The 18,678-nt window shown below is 42.0% G+C and overlaps 1 protein-coding gene across 1 annotated transcript; it reads right to left on the bottom strand.

Moving 5' to 3' along the window:
- Positions 1 to 708: 708 nt before the first annotated feature.
- prpf8 (pre-mRNA processing factor 8) lies at positions 709 to 18,675 on the bottom strand. Its single transcript, XM_061681494.1, has 43 exons — positions 18,445 to 18,675; positions 17,462 to 17,585; positions 17,199 to 17,367; positions 16,870 to 17,034; positions 16,403 to 16,621; positions 16,102 to 16,314; positions 15,841 to 15,966; positions 15,571 to 15,676; positions 15,086 to 15,276; positions 14,857 to 14,976; positions 14,553 to 14,742; positions 14,298 to 14,417; positions 14,067 to 14,201; positions 13,784 to 13,913; positions 13,307 to 13,503; positions 12,985 to 13,191; positions 12,559 to 12,722; positions 12,351 to 12,477; positions 11,937 to 12,129; positions 11,634 to 11,821; positions 11,294 to 11,532; positions 10,402 to 10,548; positions 10,054 to 10,264; positions 9,805 to 9,921; positions 9,455 to 9,702; positions 9,186 to 9,365; positions 7,341 to 7,476; positions 7,010 to 7,179; positions 6,701 to 6,830; positions 6,440 to 6,586; positions 6,161 to 6,321; positions 5,866 to 6,057; positions 5,373 to 5,610; positions 4,126 to 4,254; positions 3,786 to 3,899; positions 3,500 to 3,673; positions 3,160 to 3,353; positions 2,808 to 3,047; positions 2,336 to 2,477; positions 2,082 to 2,222; positions 1,826 to 1,965; positions 1,402 to 1,604; positions 709 to 1,280 (listed from the first exon to the last, which is right to left on the bottom strand). Exons 2-43 carry the CDS (start codon positions 17,571 to 17,573, stop codon positions 1,126 to 1,128), a joined length of 7,020 nt encoding a protein of 2,339 aa, XP_061537478.1. The 5' UTR covers positions 17,574 to 17,585; positions 18,445 to 18,675; the 3' UTR covers positions 709 to 1,125.
- Between the last annotated feature and the right edge of the window lie 3 nt (positions 18,676 to 18,678).

Below are 18,678 nucleotides of genomic sequence, written 5' to 3'. Positions count from 1 at the left end.
AAACCGTTTCCTTTCCGAAAGCTGCAGCCTTCAATTTGCAATTTTATATGTGGGGCGGTATTAGTTAGACACATACTGTAATTGGGTTCAATTCTGAGATGCCTCTCACAGCTCAGCAATAGGGTAATAGTTTGTTTTATTTATATATTTTTTTTGCTTCTATGACACCCCATACAGCAATATTAAAATAAACATTTGAAGCAATTTACTATTAGCATACTCTCAATAGGTTCACTAGGTTAGTAAAGTCAGCTATTGTTTTTCCAAGTCAAGTATTTCAATAGCTTAAGTGGGCTGAAATCTTAACAAATGACTGCCTGGGGTGACTTCAGATCTTTTCAAATATTTTTTGAAGGAGATGGCGACAAAGAATCAGCCAAAAAGCAAAGCTCAGTTTACAGGTCGATATACTTTCTCACCCTCACCGGTGCTCATTGAGGACTCAAACTGCCCGGAGGCATGAAAGTGAATTATACTTTGTCTATGTGTGCCCTGATATTGGCTGGCGACCAGTCTAGGGTGCACCATGTCTCTAGCCCAAAGAGAACTGAGACAGGCTCTGCCTCACCCTCAACCCTAATGAGGATAAGTGTGTTCAAAACAAAACCAAAAAAAATACATTTCTGATTTGAGTTGAAACATTTTGGGGGGGAAATTTAAAGCTATTCTAATGTGGTTGGAAACAGAAGTGAAATGAGAAAAGGGAACTTAATGTATAAAATGCCATCTTTATTTAAACCCAAACAAAAATGTCACAATATAACAATAGGGAATTAACTGACATGGAACTCAACATTTTACTTCTCAAATGCCAGGAGCAAGTACTTCGGCCTTTGAAACAATCATGATAATATTACACACTAGTTCTGTGTACAAATAATCAGAAACAAATGCACATTTGATGTACCAGAACCTCCCTCAAAAAACAAAGACTGCATATTGATGGAGAAGTCTCAGTACAACAAGAGGGGACTGTGGAAACAAACTGAAGGAAATATGGGAGGAATAACAAGAATAGGTGTCTAGTTTTAACATTAAAATGTCCAAACAACAGTTACAGGTTTTCAAGATAACCTTTGACAAGCGTGATTCTAACAGGGCCACCCATAAAATGAGTCTTTCCGCTCAACCATACATATCCTCACGGTCAGCATTGTAGATTTCACCCTCCTGTAACGAGGCAAAGTTTAGGAAGTGCGATGGTCGATGGACTTCGTGGTAGAACTCCTTGGGGTTGGCCAGTTGCAGGTCGTATTTCATGTTCGGGTCATGGCGCACACCTGGATGGAAAAGAAGAGGAAGGGTGGTAAAAATAATATCACTAAAAGCTGAATTGAAATATCGATGCTGGCAAACGACACCTCTACTCTACAGCACAATAACAAGGGCAAAGGTACTGACCCATGAAATTGTAGTTCCAGGAAACTTGACCTGGTACCATAAAGAAGCCCAGGAAGCGGTCAGAGAGCAGCATCTGGACTCTCTCGTAGTGGGACGGCAGGTAGCCTTTGGGGTTGTTACCCTTGTCCGTGTTCTGTCGACCCCACTCGTAGCCGCTCGGCGTCAACTTGTAGGCCGTCAGCGTGCATGAGCCTGGCGTGAAGCTAGAAATTCAACATTAAATTAACTTTTACCACTGTTGTAAAACCAGGTTGCACACCGTTTTTTTTTCTCCAATAGCAACTTAACTGCATCAAATGGTTGACTGTCATTGTACAACTTCAAGACATAAAGCTACATACCTTTATATTCCAACTTCTTTTGGCATGACTTTGAGTCAACAATTCCAATCGCAAGCACAAATACCCTGAGCTACAATGTTTACCTGCATGTGATGATGATGGTCTTTTCTCCATCCCAAGAGGGATTGTCAGCCATGATCTTGGCATGGGTGGTCACATCCTGAGGGGACAGCTGTGGTGACTCATTAGGCTGCGTGTGGATCCAACCGAGGGGTTCCATTTCCTTTGAGAGAGGAAGACATTTCAGTATTAATACTTCACATATTTTATACATCGGTTACACTGTCTCCAGAACAAAAGAGCCCTTGCTAAGAGGGAAGTGGTCCCCCCCAATCTCACTTTCAGATATTCATGTCCTGGCAGCTGGTTGGGCAGGTGGACAGTCTGGTGCGTCCCCCATTGAGGAACCATGACGATACAACGGATCTCCTTCACTTGTGGGTTGTCAGGTGGGCTGGTGCCGTAAAGGTAGCCTGCAATCTGGAACATAAAACAATATTACTGTATACTATTGAGGTTTATTCTGCACGGGTGTCATTAAAGACAACTGCAATCATTATGAATTTTCAACATAGTAAATTACCGGGACATACCTGTGCACGTAAATCTGAAATGCAGATGAACTTCTTGAGGACATTCTTGGGCAGGATGTAGGTGTATCCTGTCTCCTTGATGTCATCAGATGACACGTAAATGTGGTTGGTGCGGAGATGGAGGTTGGCAGCAGATATAGCCCTGGCAGGGGAAGTACAGAGCGTTTAAACTTATTACTCAATATAGAAACTCCAGTAAACCACCAAAATAGGGGCTGAGCTCTGCCACGAATTGAACCCCCCAAAATTTAACTTGCCTATTTTAGTGTAAACTGGTAATAATACTAAACTATAAATTCCTTCTCTTTCTTGGAAGAAAGAGAAGGAAAAAAAAAAAAAAAAAAAAAAGTAAATTTGTGAATAATGAAACATAAAAGGCAGGGTTTTTTTCACTGTAAACATATTGACTTTCTGCTTAATCGTTTAGTTTCAGTGCTGCCTCTATAGACAAATTGCTCAATCTAATACATACCTGACCCTCCATTCTGTCTTGGAGGAGAAGGTCTGCGTCTCGTAGTTGGATGTGGTGGAAGTGATGATCTCATCGCCGTGTTTGTTGACGGTGCGCGTCTGTGTGGCAGTGAGCTGCGACTGTTCTTTGGTCTGCTTCTCAATCTCAGCAATCTGCTGGCGTTGCTGCGAGGGAGCAGAGATCTCCATACCCAGGATGATGTCACGGATCTCGGATTGAGTCAATGACGCCACGTTCACACTGGGGAGGGAGAAGCAGCAGACGTGTTGGGTCAGCGTGCAAAATTCTTTTGTCCTGTTCCTCATGGTTCACACAAAATTTAAACTTGGTTCAGCCCAGATGGAAGACTTACTTGTTCTTTTTGCCGTAGTCAGCCAGAATGAGGTCTTTAAGTTGCACTTCCACCTTGATCCATTCCTCGTCAGTGAGAGTGGGCCAAATGTGATGAGGCTCAGTGATGGTGGTCTTATCGGGTTTGAGGATCACTTTGGCACGGTCATTGTTGACGTGGAGTGCTCTGAGGATCAGGATGAGTCGGGAGAAGGCCTATAGAAATGGAGCAAACCACAGACAAACGTCATACGCAACCAAATTAGTATTTAATCAGTTTAGTTTTTCTGATAATCTCATGATAGCCAAAGAACCACGGACATTAAAACATCAGCATTTTGGTGGTTCAGAGGAAGACTCACTGTGTAAGACGAAATGGTCTTAAGCCAATCATCGTAAAGGTTGAACAGGACCATCTGGGGCTCGGTTGCTTTCAGGATCAGGTCACCAAACTTCTCCACCTTCAGACAGGCCTGGAAGGGCAGCTGTAACTCAGAGCCCTTGATCACAATGTTGGGGAAGTCAAGCAAGTGGACCTGTAGCAAGAGAAGGACGCCATTAGAATTGTAAAGTGTTGACATTATGTGAACATGCAGCGCTAATAATTAATCCAATAGTAGCGGTAGTTGGTGAGACTGACGGTCTTACCTCCAGAGGGTCCAGCATTCCCTTCCTTGTCACAATGATCTGCTTCGGTTGCTCCTCCACAGGCAGAGAGCGGATCAATGCGGCAACTTCTTCAGCTGTCTTCCATTTAGCCAGCTGAAAGGAAATCAAAATGCATAATTAGTGGATATGACCATTTTTATTTTCACTTCAAATCAGCAAAATGGACACCTAATGTTAGTCACATTCCCAATAATAATGGTTGCTGAAAGAGAAGCAGCTAATGGTATCTTTGCTCTGATTGCCCTCCAAAGACAAAAAGGAACTCCATCATTGTGATCACTGAATATCAGCACAGGCAATTTATGTTCTATGCTGTTACCTGTCCCAGACGTTTTTGTCCAGCCCACACAGATGTGTGAATGATCTTGAGGAAGAGCTGTCCAGTCCTGGGGTTGAAGATGAAAATGGCTCCATTGATGGGTTTGGTGGTCAAGTTGCCCTCAAAGGTCTGGTGAAAGGTAAAAAATACATCTGAACATTAGATGGGTCCGATAGAGATAACTGATACAGAGTTGCCAAATGTTAAGTGACATCCGTACTTTTTGATTGTGATTTTCAGTGAACGTTGACTCGTTACGGCCTGTAACACTGATTGTTCCGGATATTGGGGGGGGGGGGGGACTAAAACAAAATCCAGCATCTGACATTACTGGCGCATTCACATTGAACAGCTGCTTGGTGCATACTACTTTATTACACCCCAATACAATATAATTGTCACATAGGTCTGGCTGGAACCGCATTTTTGCGGAAAGTAACCAACTTTGAACAAAAAAACAACAACAGGCCAATTAATACGTGTTTAGAGATATAAAATAAGACCGGTGCTGCATCTGAACCGGAAATTAATTAGTATGTCACTGCACACTTCACTTCAGAACGTAGGCAGGTTAAAACTATATTTATTATGAATGAATATTTGTAAGATAACCTTTATTAGTCCCACAATGGGGAAATTTGCATCGTTTCAACATCAATTGTGGATGGATATATATGTAATATATAAATAGCAATACATTTCTTCTTCGCACATGTACTTCTTGTACGCTTACAAGAAGAAAATTAAAATAAATAGAAACCAGAACTACTGTCCATACATAAACTTTCCAATTCAGTCTATCAGCAGTTATTTGTTTGTTTGCAAAATAGGGTGCTGAGTTTTAAGTTTGATATCTGATTAATCTGCTTTAATAGAGTGGATTTATTTTTTTAGGGGGTTAAAACTGACTTGGCAAAGGAATTACTCCATAGACACAGATATCTTTGATGATGGAACGTCGAAATCTCATATACTGGTACTTTGATTCAGGCTGAAACTGCTTCCACCATTACAAAGTTGATGTAATAAAAAACAGTAAAATGACAAATATTGAAGCCATAATTTATTAACAATTATGGTTATGACTGTCACGCAGAAATGTTCTTGACAAAATTAGGAAAATATGGAAATTCATACAAATTTGGACAAATTGTTCAGGATGTGAACTTTTATCGGTTAGCAGCTCTGCTGATAGTATTTTACTTAAAGAATATTCTTAAAGATAAAGCGCATGAGTCAGCACACACCTTGTGGATGGTGACTCTGTAGACATTGGTGTCATCTACAAACCAGATGATTTGGTTCGAGAAAAGTTCACCGTAGTTCTGTGAGGACAGGTAGGGCTCAGTGGGCTCTGAGGAGTAGAGCTGCAGACCCTTGCGGATGCGCTCCCTGAGCACATACAGGGCAGGGTTGGCCTTCATGATCTTGGCCATGGCCTGCTGGATCAAAGGCTTGCTGCCTGGGAACCAGTTTCCATAGCCACTGCACAAAGAAAAGAAATGCAGAATTTAAAAATGGTTTGCCAAAAACTGGTGACCAATTCAGTGTGTACCCCGCCTCTCGCCCAGAACCAGCTGGGATAGGCTCCATCATATCTGTGACCCAAGTGAGGATAAGCGGTACAGAAAATGGATGGATGGATGATCATGTTGCGGTTAATATTTCCACAGAGCATGCACATTTAATCTCATTTTATAGTTGGAACAATATTAATTAAGTAATTGGAACAATACCAACCTGTGGAGGTTGTAAGCCAAATCAATGGCAATGAGCACTCCAGTGGGGGAAGGATAGATACTCATGTTGTCGGTGGTGTAGTCCAAGAACTTGGCCCTGGCGTAGCGCTCAATGTCATGTGAGTCATAGTCACCCCAACGCAGCTGAATGTCAATCCAGTACTTTTGTGTGGTGGTGCTGTCCATCACATCCCTGCAAGAGCAGAAAAACATTTACCAGCAATTTTATACATGATCATACAGAATTTTCACCTTTTAACTGTTTAGAGGTATTTTCTTATATTGTAATTTCATACTTTGAATCTGCCAGCAAAGACGGCCGAGAGACGTTCCACTTGTAGGACGCAAAAAGCAGAATGTCAGCACAGGATGAGTTCATCTTGTACGACTTCCTGGGGTGGATGGTCTCCTTCTGCACAGTCTCAATCTCTAGAGCATCTAGCTCCTGGTCAAAAACCTGAAAACAAAAACACATTCACATTTGGACCAGAATAAATTGGGATTATAGTCTTTGATTTTCTGTTATACAATAGAACTCACATAGCAGAAAATAATACGAAATAAATAAAACCTACCTGACAAAGATCCATGACAATGCTCTCATGGATCTTCTGCCACAAGTGAGCTCTGAAGATCTGAATGAGTGAGATCTTCAGGGTTGGAATTTTTCCATGCATGAAGATTCCGGTTAGGTCAAGTTGCACTTGGAAACCCACATATACCTACAAGCAAGGAGAGAGAGGAAACTATTAGCTTGTGTAGAGATTTTGAAACTATATAATCTTTTACAAAAATGTATTTATACTAGAAAGTAGTAATTCTATTGTTGGACTTACATTGGCTCTGTTGATTGTGGGCGACCACCAGAGAGTAAAGCGACGGTTGGGGATTTGGTTGAGACCAGATCTCTGAGCATTTGTCAGCTTCTTCCACTTCATAGATTCTTCAAAGCCACTCGCCTTCTCCCTACATACCAAAAGAAAGAAAATTGATGCAGATGCAATGATTCAACACATTGACCAAAAAAAACAAAAAACAAAAAAAAAACAACAACAAGAAACACTTTGTTTGAAAGACAAGATTTTAAGTATGTATGTATCAGGATTATATTGAAGTTAGATGACAGCTTTCACATATTTTCTCACCAGAAGAGACCCTCCCAGGTTGGAAAGTAAGTGCCTTTGAAGAGTGTGTGTTCCAGGATGCCCTCCACGCCACCCAGAGCCTGGATCATGTCTGTGCGGTAGTTGTTGAGGTTCCACAGTTTACCGTCATGCCTCTGGTGGGTCCACCAGAACGGATTCTGCTTCAGCACCTGCAATCCACAGAGAGACATTAATATATACTTACAGCAGTGTTTACCATTTAATATTTAACATGTCAGTATCACTTCAGTCATCACATGTTCAGGTTAACAGGAAATAGTTTAGATTTGAAATATAAGATACATTTCAATCAAACGTCTTTCTGTTGTACCTGGTATTGTTTAAAATCAGTCCTGACTCTCCAGCCTTTGTCATAGGCCAGCGTGTGTCTGTCCTTTTGGAAAAGCGTGTTGATACGTGGGATTCCTCTGTCCCACGAGTCTTCTAAATCCTCCAAGGTCAGTCGCCTGGAAGACAGAACACAAAGGAACATTTGTTTCAATTGGAATTCAAGCTCTTTCTGTATTGTTAACGAAAATTAGAAATGCATGGGGAAAAATGACCAAATGCATTTCACTTGATATCTACTGAATTGACATGCATTCCAAAAATATAAAGCAGTGTGAACTGAGTTGCCCCTTATGGGATTATAAATATGATAAATGTGAACATTTTCCAGACAAAACTGACCCATGTTCAGCATAGGCCTGTCACGATAACCATTTTTTCAAGATGATATATCTTCCCACAAACTATCACGATAAACGATATTGGTGGTGTTTTTTTAATACCTCTGAAATCACAGAAAATAAGGCCAGCCGTTATTTTATTATTATTTTTTGTTTGTTTTGCTTTTAAATCAGTATTATCGCTATTATTATTGTTATGATTATAATTTCCCCTGGTTTATATATAAAAAAAAAAATCTTTACTCTGTGATATGGATCCCCCTCGGTCTGAAATAAAGAGCTGCAAGACAAGCCTGGTTTATATGGAGCCTTCTATTCTGATAATAATCTGTTTAGCAGCCCAAACTGCTCCATATAAACACCTAATTCGGAATAAACAGGTCAAATTCAAAAGGAATTTAATACGGTTTCACAGGAATGCTTCGTCTCTATGTAAATGTACGGTGACGTCATTGTTAAGCACGGCGCAAATATGGCGGCTTCCGACAGAGCTCATATGCGAGGGAGATATTGTTAACTACTTATGAGTTGTTTATAATCAAGCATTTTTCTTTTCTTTTTTATAAATGTGCTAAACTACTGTGCTAAATGATGAAATAGATGACAGAACTCCATCTTGATATATGATGTCAAATTCACGACGACGTGCGCATGTCTCATGGCTGTTCAAATTAAATGTAGTGCACATCATGTAAACACTCGATCGGAACAGCTCACGTCACATCTAAACAGTTGACCAGAGATCGTCAATCTGAATGATTTCAATCGGAATGACAAAAAAGTCTCCATGTAAACAGGGCTACTATGTGGTCAGTCTGCTGAAAACGAGCCCTTCACCTGTCATTCATATATATGTTGACGTTCGCTGTCGTCTATTACTGGCTGAATAACATGCACCACTGAGGTTACGCTTAATAAACAGTTAATGCTTCCATGTTTGTGTTAATTGCGGACTAACACACACAACGCAGAGCGAAGTGCTGATGTTTTGAACGACATCGCTGCAGTGGAGCGAGCTGTTTAGCTCAACTCACTAGCTCATTAGCTCACAGGCTAGCTTGTTACCTCGTAAACTGGCTCGTTAGCTCGCGACAACATACAGTTAACTTTCCCTTAAGTGGTGTCTCCGTTGTGTGAATCTACATGCTGCATAAGGAGCGAAGCTGTGGAGTGTGGTGTATTGGACGGAGCCAACACTGGCAAGAGTGTACCGGTCCGGCGGCGTTCCATGAGCAACTAGCGGCTAGCCGTCCAACTCTGTCGGCTCACTGTGTGATCCACACGCCGGCTCGCCACAACAATGGCAATTGATCAAGTCCGGAAAAACTAGCATGACCATTTAATTTATCGAACAGTAAGTCGATATCGTAATTATTGTGACAGGCCTATTTCTGCATGTTAAAAAAATCCCAACAGCAGACAAATGACTAAATCAAATGTTACCTGGTGACACGTATTTAAAACCAATAATCTGCAGAGGAGCATACCTGTTCTGTGCAATGGCCTCCTGCCTCTTGAGGGCATACTCAGCCCACACCCTCTGGGAGTCGATGAACTCACTTTCCCATGGCTGAATGTAACGATACAAATTTGGAATCAACTGGTCCTCTTCGTGACTCATTCCCGACCTGAAGTGGGTGATTCCCACATCTGTCTGCTTGGACCAACTGACAGGGAGAGAAGAGTTTAAAAGAACAACATACAAATAACTACCTGTAGTTTTCACATCAAGCAAAATATATGGGTTCCGACTTACCGCAGATCAGACTGTGGTATGAGCACGTGACCCATGGACAACATGCCCAGGCCGCCCAACTCTTTGGGAGTGTAGAAAACGACAGGCGGAAAACGGCTAGGCATTTTAGAGTTCAGCCCAATCTTGATACGTGTCTGAATCTTGTTCTCACACTTGACCAGCAGATCCAGCAGCTCCTGGGTGTTGACCACTGCTTCACGGAAGTAGGTCATCAGGCCAATAAGAGCTGTGTTCCATTTGTTTACAATCTGGAAGTAGAAATGAGGGGACATTATGATACACATTCTAGTTTGACAACAACATGCGTGTCATTTTTTAACTAAGCAGGTTTATAGCTTTGCTCTGTTTACCTTTGTGAACGTGGTTGAGCCTGAGGCCATTAGGATCTGTCGCACCCTGTTGTGGAAGCGCTGCATTGATTCATCATCCACACGCAGGAAACACTGAGCCGTCCTCTCTTTGGTAACCTATAAATGAAAACATAGTAAGAAATAATCATTCAGTACCGTACCGTCGTAATGGGTTATAATATCACTCTAGGAAGGACCATTAATGATACAAATGACAAAGGTTAAACTCTGTAGTTGGTGTTTTCCCACCTCATTCTGCAAATTCCAGACACCATCCTTATGGGTAAACTCCTCATAGCTTGTTCGACATTTGGGCAAGATGCGGCACTCAAAGCCGCACATGTTGAAGAGCAGGTTGGGGTTGTCTTTGCTGTAGACTGACACAAAGCTGTTCTCCCACTGGACTGTGGTCACTGACCTTGGCAGGCGGTTCTTGATGTCCCAGAAGACAGCACGACCACTGATAAATAAACAAACAAACAAAAAAGGTCATGGCCATCTGTCATAGACTACTTTAACCTGTGCGAACTTATATATATATATATTAAAAAAAAAAAATTTTTTAAAAGGACGGGGGGGGGGGGGTTGAGGACTTACAGATTGACATCATGCTTCATCAGTCTCATGCGGGCATCACGGGGCCAGCATTTTTTATTGTTGTAGCCCACAATGTTCTCATTATTTGGGTCAGGGTGCTCCGTCAGGTACCTCTGAATGAGGTCCCTTGCCTCATCAGCAGAAAACCTGATAAAGGCATGAAAAAAAGTTATCATTTGGTAATGAAATTAAAAGGCCAACAGGGCTCTACACTAACTTTTGCACTAGTAGCACTGGTGCGTCACACCATTTTTTGAGGAGGTACAGCATGACCACGGCATACCAGACTTTTGATTGACAGTGACCTGAGATATGATATTTGCAAAATATGTTAATGTGAACAAGAAGTTTGTCCGCAACGAGCAGTACCAGACATAATGGCTCTCACTGTGGTTCGCTGGAGTCCCAAAGCTTAAGAAATGGCTTTATAACCTTTTCCACACTCTCACACCACTGTATGTGGTGCGCATGTATGCGCCGGTGCTATGATGATAGCGTGTCATATCAGGCAGCAAATCATATTGCAGCGTGTCGCGTTTAGCTCAAATGGAATTCATAATGATTGACACAGCATCACAGCACTCTCGCGCAGGAGGATGAGATTGTAATGGAAAAAAGGCGACATTATACCATTAAAACGTACTCGTGCAAATGCGACAATTACATTTTTGATCGCATAAACTGAAAAAAAGGTTGCATATGCGATCAATTTGGTCACAGTCCAGAGCCCTAGTCAAGATTCACATATACTACCAAAAATGTAATATCGGACGAATGTCACAGACAATGACAATTATATCAATTCTGAGGATGTAATTTTGTCCATCAGAGGTGTGCTGCCACAGAGTTTTACTTCCAAACAGAACACCAGGAAGGGCTGAGTAAATCTAACCTGAAGAAGATGTGGATGCGGTCAATGTAACGGCAGTACAGCCGGATTGGGTGGGCACTCTCTGTTGCCGTATCTTGGAAACTGAGGAAGTCATTGGGCATTTGGGGTGGACCTGCCATCTCGCTGGCACGGTGCAGACCGAGCACCAGCAGATCCATTACCAGACCGTAGTACTGTACAATGAACGAGGCAAACTGGAGTCCCCTGATGATCCCGTAAGAGTTTGTATGGTTCATGTCCTAGTAAAGAATTAAAAAAATATTTAAACCAGGGTTACAAACATCTAGTAATGCAGAATATGAAAATATTTTGAAAATTGTTTGAGTAAATTATCGTTTACCTTGTAGTTGATGACCACATTGTTCTTGGCTGTCATATAATCAGCTATGTTGTGGTCGACAATAAGACGCAGTAGCCTGTTGAGCAACGTCAAATCAATCTTCTCGTACATCTTCTCATAGCGTGACTCTAACATCACGTTGCACTCTCCTTCTGCAGTTTCCCAAACATCCTGCAAGTTGTTAATGCCTGCAAGGAAGAAGTATAACAACTCAGCCCAGCTATTGTAGTATACATTGGAGGTTTCATTCATAAAGATTCAGTACATACTACACCACATTTTTTCATATGATTAAAGTCTGACCTTGGCACCACTTGTAGACGAGCAATGGAGGTGGTTCAGTGTCAGCTGGTTTGATCCAGGGCGGGAAGAGTCGCCTCTTGTCTGCTTCATACCACAGATACTGATCAAGATAGGCATCTGTGATCTTCTCCAGGGGCTCTACATCATACACCGGCACCAGGTGGCTGTAAAGGTCCATGAACTCAATACCCACCTAGAAAAAGAACAAACAAGGGCTGAGTGTGATGAGCTGGCTTTGGATGCAACAGCTAATATTCCTGCAAAGAATTTACAGCAAAAAAATAAACATCATTAAAAAAAAAAAAAAAAAAAAAAAAAAAAAGCTGATTTACAATTTAAGCATGTTTTTTTTCTTAATCAACATCAAGCATGATCATTGCTTTCAAGAGAAAACCTGGTCCAATCTTTGCTGACCTCTTTGAAGGCTCGCTGTGTGAGCAGGTGACGCTTGATCCTGGACAGAGCTTCGTGAGGGTTGTCATAAGCCTGCTCGATCAGCCCAAGCTCTTCTCTCTGAGACTGGTTCAAGCGAGATTTTACACTAGAACACGCACACAAATGAGATATCAATAAAGACATATTGTAAGTGTTAATCAATATCAACAGTTGAACAGGTGCTTACCTGTAAGCCTCTTTGAGCCTCTCCAGGGCCAGGATTAACAGCTTGGTGTCATGTTTGTATGACAGTGGAGGGAAGGGGATTGGCGAGAAACGTCGACTTTCGAGCCAGTGAACAGTTGTGGTGTAAATGGCAACAGCTTCCTCAGCTGTGATGTAGGGACCATCCTGTCGGCAAATCATAACCACTTAAAGTGTTAGAAAAGTATAGTTACAGTGGTAACATTTGAGACTATCTTACGTCAAGTAATGTCTTAATGGTGACAAGTCAACTGCAGCTGCAGCCAGTAATCAAAAGCCACCATTAAATGTAATATTCCTCCAGTTCTTACGCACATGCAAGCAGACCAATGCAAGTGCGCCTTCGTGAAGAGGATTTCATAAAAGAGAACCAGTACAGCGCAAGTTTTTTTTTACGTTTGTGCAATACCTTCAAGTAGTTATGCTGTCTCTCCTGCTCAGCCTTCAGGTACAAACGGGTCAGTCTTCCCAAGTTCTTTTTGCAGACCGTCTTGTCTACAGTGGCCCCACGGCGGATTCGCTCACGGTTGTAGTGGGCCGTGTTGGTCCACCAGTCAGCTTTGGCCTTCACGTAGCGCAGGATCATGTTCTCAATGGGTGTTGGCAAGCCGGGAACCTGTCAGGGGTGGGTGGGGGGATTTTTAAGTCATCGAGAGTTTACATTTACAATTCCTATTATATCACAACGTGGTCATGCCCTTCCACGGGGTAAAAGCTTGTGAGGTACCAACCTTCCACGGAATGTTGGCCTTCCAGCACCTCCAAGACTCACTGAGGTGCTGCAGGATGGTTCTGGCTTTGTTCTGTTTGATGCCCTCAGGCATCATGTCCAAGATGTCGTGCATCACAGCGGCACGCAACTCCAGGTCAAAGTGCGACTCCACACGCTGTTTGGTCACAGTCTTGGCCACACCCTTGGAGTGACGCCCTGTAAGTGGGGGTTGAACAAAACTGAACATGGGATTTCAAGAGACCAGAACTTTGCGTAACTTGATCTCCACCCCTTTCCACAATATATAACTGAATGATTAGAATTATCAGTGATCACATGCTGTATAATTTACAGTTTTACTTATAAACAAAGTTTTCATGGTTACAGAAAACATGTAGCATCGCTACAAGCTCCTGCGGCAACTGTTATTTGGTAAATAGTTGGGAAGTGATGCTAAATAAAATACAATGATGAGCATCGTATGAATGTGGCCAACCTTCAAATTGCCTGGCCAGCAGATTTCCAAGCCACCTCTCCAACAGTGGTGTGATGCCCCTCATGAAGAAAAGCCACACCCTCCATCCAGGTGCCCAAAAGCCACAACCTGGTCCCTTTCCAACTGGACCCTGAGTAAACAAACAAAACATGAATCCAAAGGCAATGAAGGATTTCTTTCAGATTTTCTGTTGTGACACAATAATAGTCATATCAGTAGGATACAAAAAAAAGAAGACTTGAATACTCATTGATGTTGCAGTTTGTTAACCAATAATACTTACAGTATTGAAGCGGTAGTATATGAGATGTTTCAGATCTTTGCACATCCGGATTTGTCTCATCAGCTTGTACTTGTAGCGGTACATGCCAGTCAGCTGTCCCACATGAGCAAAGATGTACTGCAGCCCATCAGCCAACTACAATACAAAAGAGAGAGTTCTGGTTTTAGGCAAACGAAACTGCTTCCAAAATTCAGAGGGATAACGTTTTGGGGTATAAAGAGCTGACATGACCTGGAACGCGTCCACATTTCCCAATCTGTATTGTACATGGCTGTCCACCACCAGCTTGCTGAGTCGCAACACCTCTCTACAGAGGTGGAAAGCATTGCCAAATCTTGACTTTTTACGTTCCTGGGGGCAAAAACAAAATGTCAAGTGGACAAAAATAAAGACCCACAGACTCCTAAACAAACAAATACTTAAGGTTTACTGCTTTATGTTAAAATATATATGCAAATTGAAAATGCTTTGGCTTTGAGTCTGCACCTTTGTGGTCAGTGTCTTGACAGGCTTCAAGTTGAAGTTGTAGTCCAAATGCAGGTAGTTGAGGTTCTTTCGGTGGATAAGCAGATTGAGCATGTTGTAACCCTGTCGGCAGACCTGCAGGCCCACCTCCACCCAGTCAAGCTTGGTGGACTGAAAGAACTTTGTGGCCTTGAAGGAACGGAACAGATACCTACAAGGCAAACAAAACAACTCTTAACAGCAAATCCAAGCTGATGAGCAAATAAGCTTCAATTGGAAATATGACAACATCTTGGATAAAACTAAAATATACTGTGAGGCACACCTCTTTTTCTGGGCCTTAGGTGGTCTGTGTTTGAGAGCATTGAGCACATAGTACTTCAGCAGTTTCTGGTATGACACACGTACTTTCACTGGCTGTCCTGCAGGGCAGTGTTCACGATACCTATAAAACACACAAAACACAAAAAAAGAAAAAATACCTGAGAGCCTTATCCTCATCCTCTTTCCCCCCCCCCCCCAAAGATTTTTATTTTGCCAACAAGGTTGCTCACCAGTTCTTGATGAGAGGGATATCTATGGCTCTCCTGGTGCGACCTGAACGCAAGTTGAAAGGTCTCGGCGCCCATAGCAAAGCAATGCCATTGGCTGTGTTGTCAGTGTAGAGGGGAGTCTCCTTGAGGAAGGGCTCTACAAACTCAGGAAGCTCAAACTCCTCGTCATCATCGGGTAGAGGCTCTTGACTCTGAATGGAAGCAGGAAGTAGCAACGGAAATGTAAGACATTTGAACTGTCACAAAATCATTCCGGTAAATTAGACATTGGGAGCATTTTTGGAATGACCAACTGCAGCCAGCGACAAAAGCCATCATTCGTTTTAATATTCCCCCAGTTCTTACGCACAGGCAAGGAGAGCAATGCAAGGGGGGCTTTGTAAGGACTTTGTTATAACAACCATGTTAAAAATGTCAAGAACTTTGACACAAATGAACAGACGTAAGTGCATATACCATTGGGTTTAGCTTTGACAGACACCTACCTTGACTGAATGTCTGTGTGAAATGGGATTGATCAGTGGATCAAAGTAAAACGCTGGAAGATCTGGGTCCTCCGTCTTGATGAACACCACATTTGGTGTGTGGTACCTGTACACAGGGCAATGAATGGAGACTTTTTACAACCAGTGAAACACAAGTCATTACTTCTAATATAAAGAACAATTATTAAACATACCCTTACAACAAATCACTTTTGAATGATTATTATACTAAAATCAATAGAAATTCAAACTGTAGGGGGGGAAAACTACCAGGTGAGGTGGACATGGTGTGGCAAGTTGTTGTACAGGTAGGGGAAGGCAATTTTGTACTCGGTCCTGATAGGCTGTCTGATGATGATCTTGTTGATGTCATTGAATTCATTCCAGTCTTCATCCCTATTGGAGAAAAAAAAAAAAAAAAACATCACAAAGGTTTTTCTTAAAACAAGACAACACAAGATATGTCCTTAAATTGAATAGAAAGTCCCTAAATAATATATATGTATTTTAATGAAGCCTGACAGTTCTTACTGGAGATTAATGTCTCGAACCAGAGGCTCAAATTTTGGTCCTCCGGGTATGGCCATATTTAAAGCCTTGGAAGTGAAGAAGGCCTTAAGGTCAAACAGGTAGAAGTAGTTGTAATCCACCAAGTCTGTCAGCAGCTGATTGGCCAAGCGGTACAGCGTAGACATCATGGGGAGTGAGAACTGCCATCGACGGTAAGTGGTGCCATTCACAAACCTTAAAGGGAAATAAAAAGCAAGGTTAGGGTTACATTTTGCAAATGATTAAAAAAATAATAAACAAATATATATCAAGAGGCCTTTACTTTGTAGTGTCCTTCAGGGGCTGGTGCTCATACAGCCATTCCACGACAGGACTATCCTCCTCCGTGTCCAGCTCCATTTGAATGGCCTCCAGTGGTTCTACATCAAGGATATTGTCTGCATAATCCAGCGGCGGCTCCTCATCATCAAATGGCGGGAAACGCATCCTCTTGAAGTGTCGACGATCACGTTTCTCTCGCCGCATCATGATCCACATGGTGCTAAGTCAGAGTACCACAATTAAACTATAAACGGCAGTGAAATTCAACATTACCAAACGTAGAGCTCATCAGTAACGTGGGCAGAAAGAAGGATTTTAAAAGCCACAACATATTACATACAAAACATCATATGAGAAATGGACAGCCAGAGGTTTGTACACAATTGCTAATGTAATTCAATGAAAAGGTTTCCAAACTTAACTGATACTGACTAAGTACTTAAAATAACCTGAGATATTCTTCCTTACCCCCACTGGGCGATGTAAACTGGCTCGATAACCCAAGGTATTTCATTAACAAATGAAATGGCTCCAGTGATGTGGTAGAGTACGGGCACATCTCTGATCTGCTCCCAAGGCATTGGCATGTTCTCCAGCAGTTTAAGCACTGCATGGGGCATGTACTTGAGGGCACTGTTTATAACAAAACAAAAAAAGAAAAAAAAGAAAAAATAAACTGTTAAATTTAGACAGTGCCAGTTAAAGTTTTCAGACAAAGTGACTCATATTTGAACCATGCATACATTATTTTCTGATGATGCAAATAAAGGGAGTTATTAGACAATTAACATTCTTACCCTAAGTAGACCCTCTTGTCATGCCGAAACTTCCTATTGGTCATGTCACCATGGTCCCTGATGATCTTACGGACATGTTCAGGAGGCATGTCTTCCTTCTGAGCGTCCACAAAACCAAACTTTCGCTTCTCCGAGTAGCGCTTTGCTTGCAACTGCTGCCATTTCCTCGCTGTACAGTTAGAGGACATTCGACACAAAATTACACAATTTCACATTGTCCATTCTCGAGCAAACTTCAAGAAACCTGAGGTTCGTGTGCAAACCTTTCTCTTGGAGTTTCTCCTCAGTCATGTAGTCTGGGACTTGTGGTGGAAGGGGGACACCCGGGGGTGGGATCCCTGCAGGAACTCCACGGAAAGGGAAGGCAACTGCCATGGTGCCTCACAACTACAAACAACACAAGCAGACACAGATTAATAAAGAATACTGGATTCTCAGATTAAATATAGATGGAGGAGGTTTTATCTTTCCTCAAAGGCCAAAGTACAGTTATGTCTGTATCTAATTTAATTTTAATTAATAACCTCATACTGATGTCAGTTTCTGCGTGTAGAAAGCTTTCCAATGATTACAACCAACCTTTTGAAACTAGGCTAAAGACGAAGAAAGTTATACAAAATTGAAGATTAGATTAAACAGAGTTTGACGCGTAAACTTTAAATCCCTATTGACTTGGTATTAAGAAATTGGTGCATTGTTATTTTTTCAAACCAGTATTACAGAATTATAACTTTCTTAATCTTCAGCCGTCCGTCCATTCTCTTCACAGGAAAACGAAAAACTAACCCTACAAAGTAGTACATACACGGCTCGTATTATGCAAATAAACTCTGTGGCCACTTGAGTCGTTTTTTCACTCGGTCATTCAAACATTGCAAAACATTGACTACTAGTCGGTTGATTGAATTTTAGTTAGTTAGTTGACAGGAACGGTGATACCTACGTTCGGCTAATATTATCAGAACTGTCTAGCTAACGTTAGCTAACCCATTGTGGAGCCGCAGACGTAAAGCCAAAACAGATCGAGTTGGATGAATATCTACGTTAAAGTAAAACAAGCTATAATTGATTTTACTACTACGGGATAGAACCAACGTGTTTGTTTAGAGTTTTACACCGCCCGTAACAATGGCGCTAGTTAGGCCAAACGTGGTTATGGCGGCGCGCAAGCTAAAAGCTAATCCACTAGCACAGCAGCCAAGGCTAGCAAGTTACAAACTCACATAATACACACATCGTCACCCACCGTGCTCCCTTCGGTCCCACGGAGATTTGTTGACTTGGGGGGGAAAAAAAATCGCACCCTGTTGTTCACCAAAACATGTCTATTTCAACTCAGCTTGTCTTCCGAAAACTGCACCACACACGACGAACGACGATCGTCAAACGACCTACTCGACTAGCGGAATTCGCGGCGGCAAGTACGTTCGATGGACGACGTTCACTACTAAAAGAAGAGAGAGCCTACGTTAAAAAAAAA

The sequence above is a fragment of the Phycodurus eques genome, chromosome 7 (genome assembly GCF_024500275.1).
Source record: "Phycodurus eques isolate BA_2022a chromosome 7, UOR_Pequ_1.1, whole genome shotgun sequence".
NCBI classification, from domain to species: Eukaryota; Metazoa; Chordata; class Actinopteri; order Syngnathiformes; family Syngnathidae; genus Phycodurus; species Phycodurus eques.
This window is presented reverse-complemented; position numbering and strand designations above follow the sequence as displayed.

Coding starts and splice junctions, on each gene's coding strand:
- prpf8 (XM_061681494.1), bottom strand. CDS start 17,573: ATGGCAGTTGCCTTCCCTTTCCGTGGAGTTCCTGCAGGGATCCCACCC. Junction 15,967..16,101: donor GTTCGAGACATTAATCTCCA/GTAAGAACTGTC, acceptor TTTCTCCAATAG/GGATGAAGACTGGAATGAAT. Junction 3,900..4,125: donor GACAAAAACGTCTGGGACAG/GTAACAGCATAG, acceptor ATTTCCTTTCAG/CTGGCTAAATGGAAGACAGC.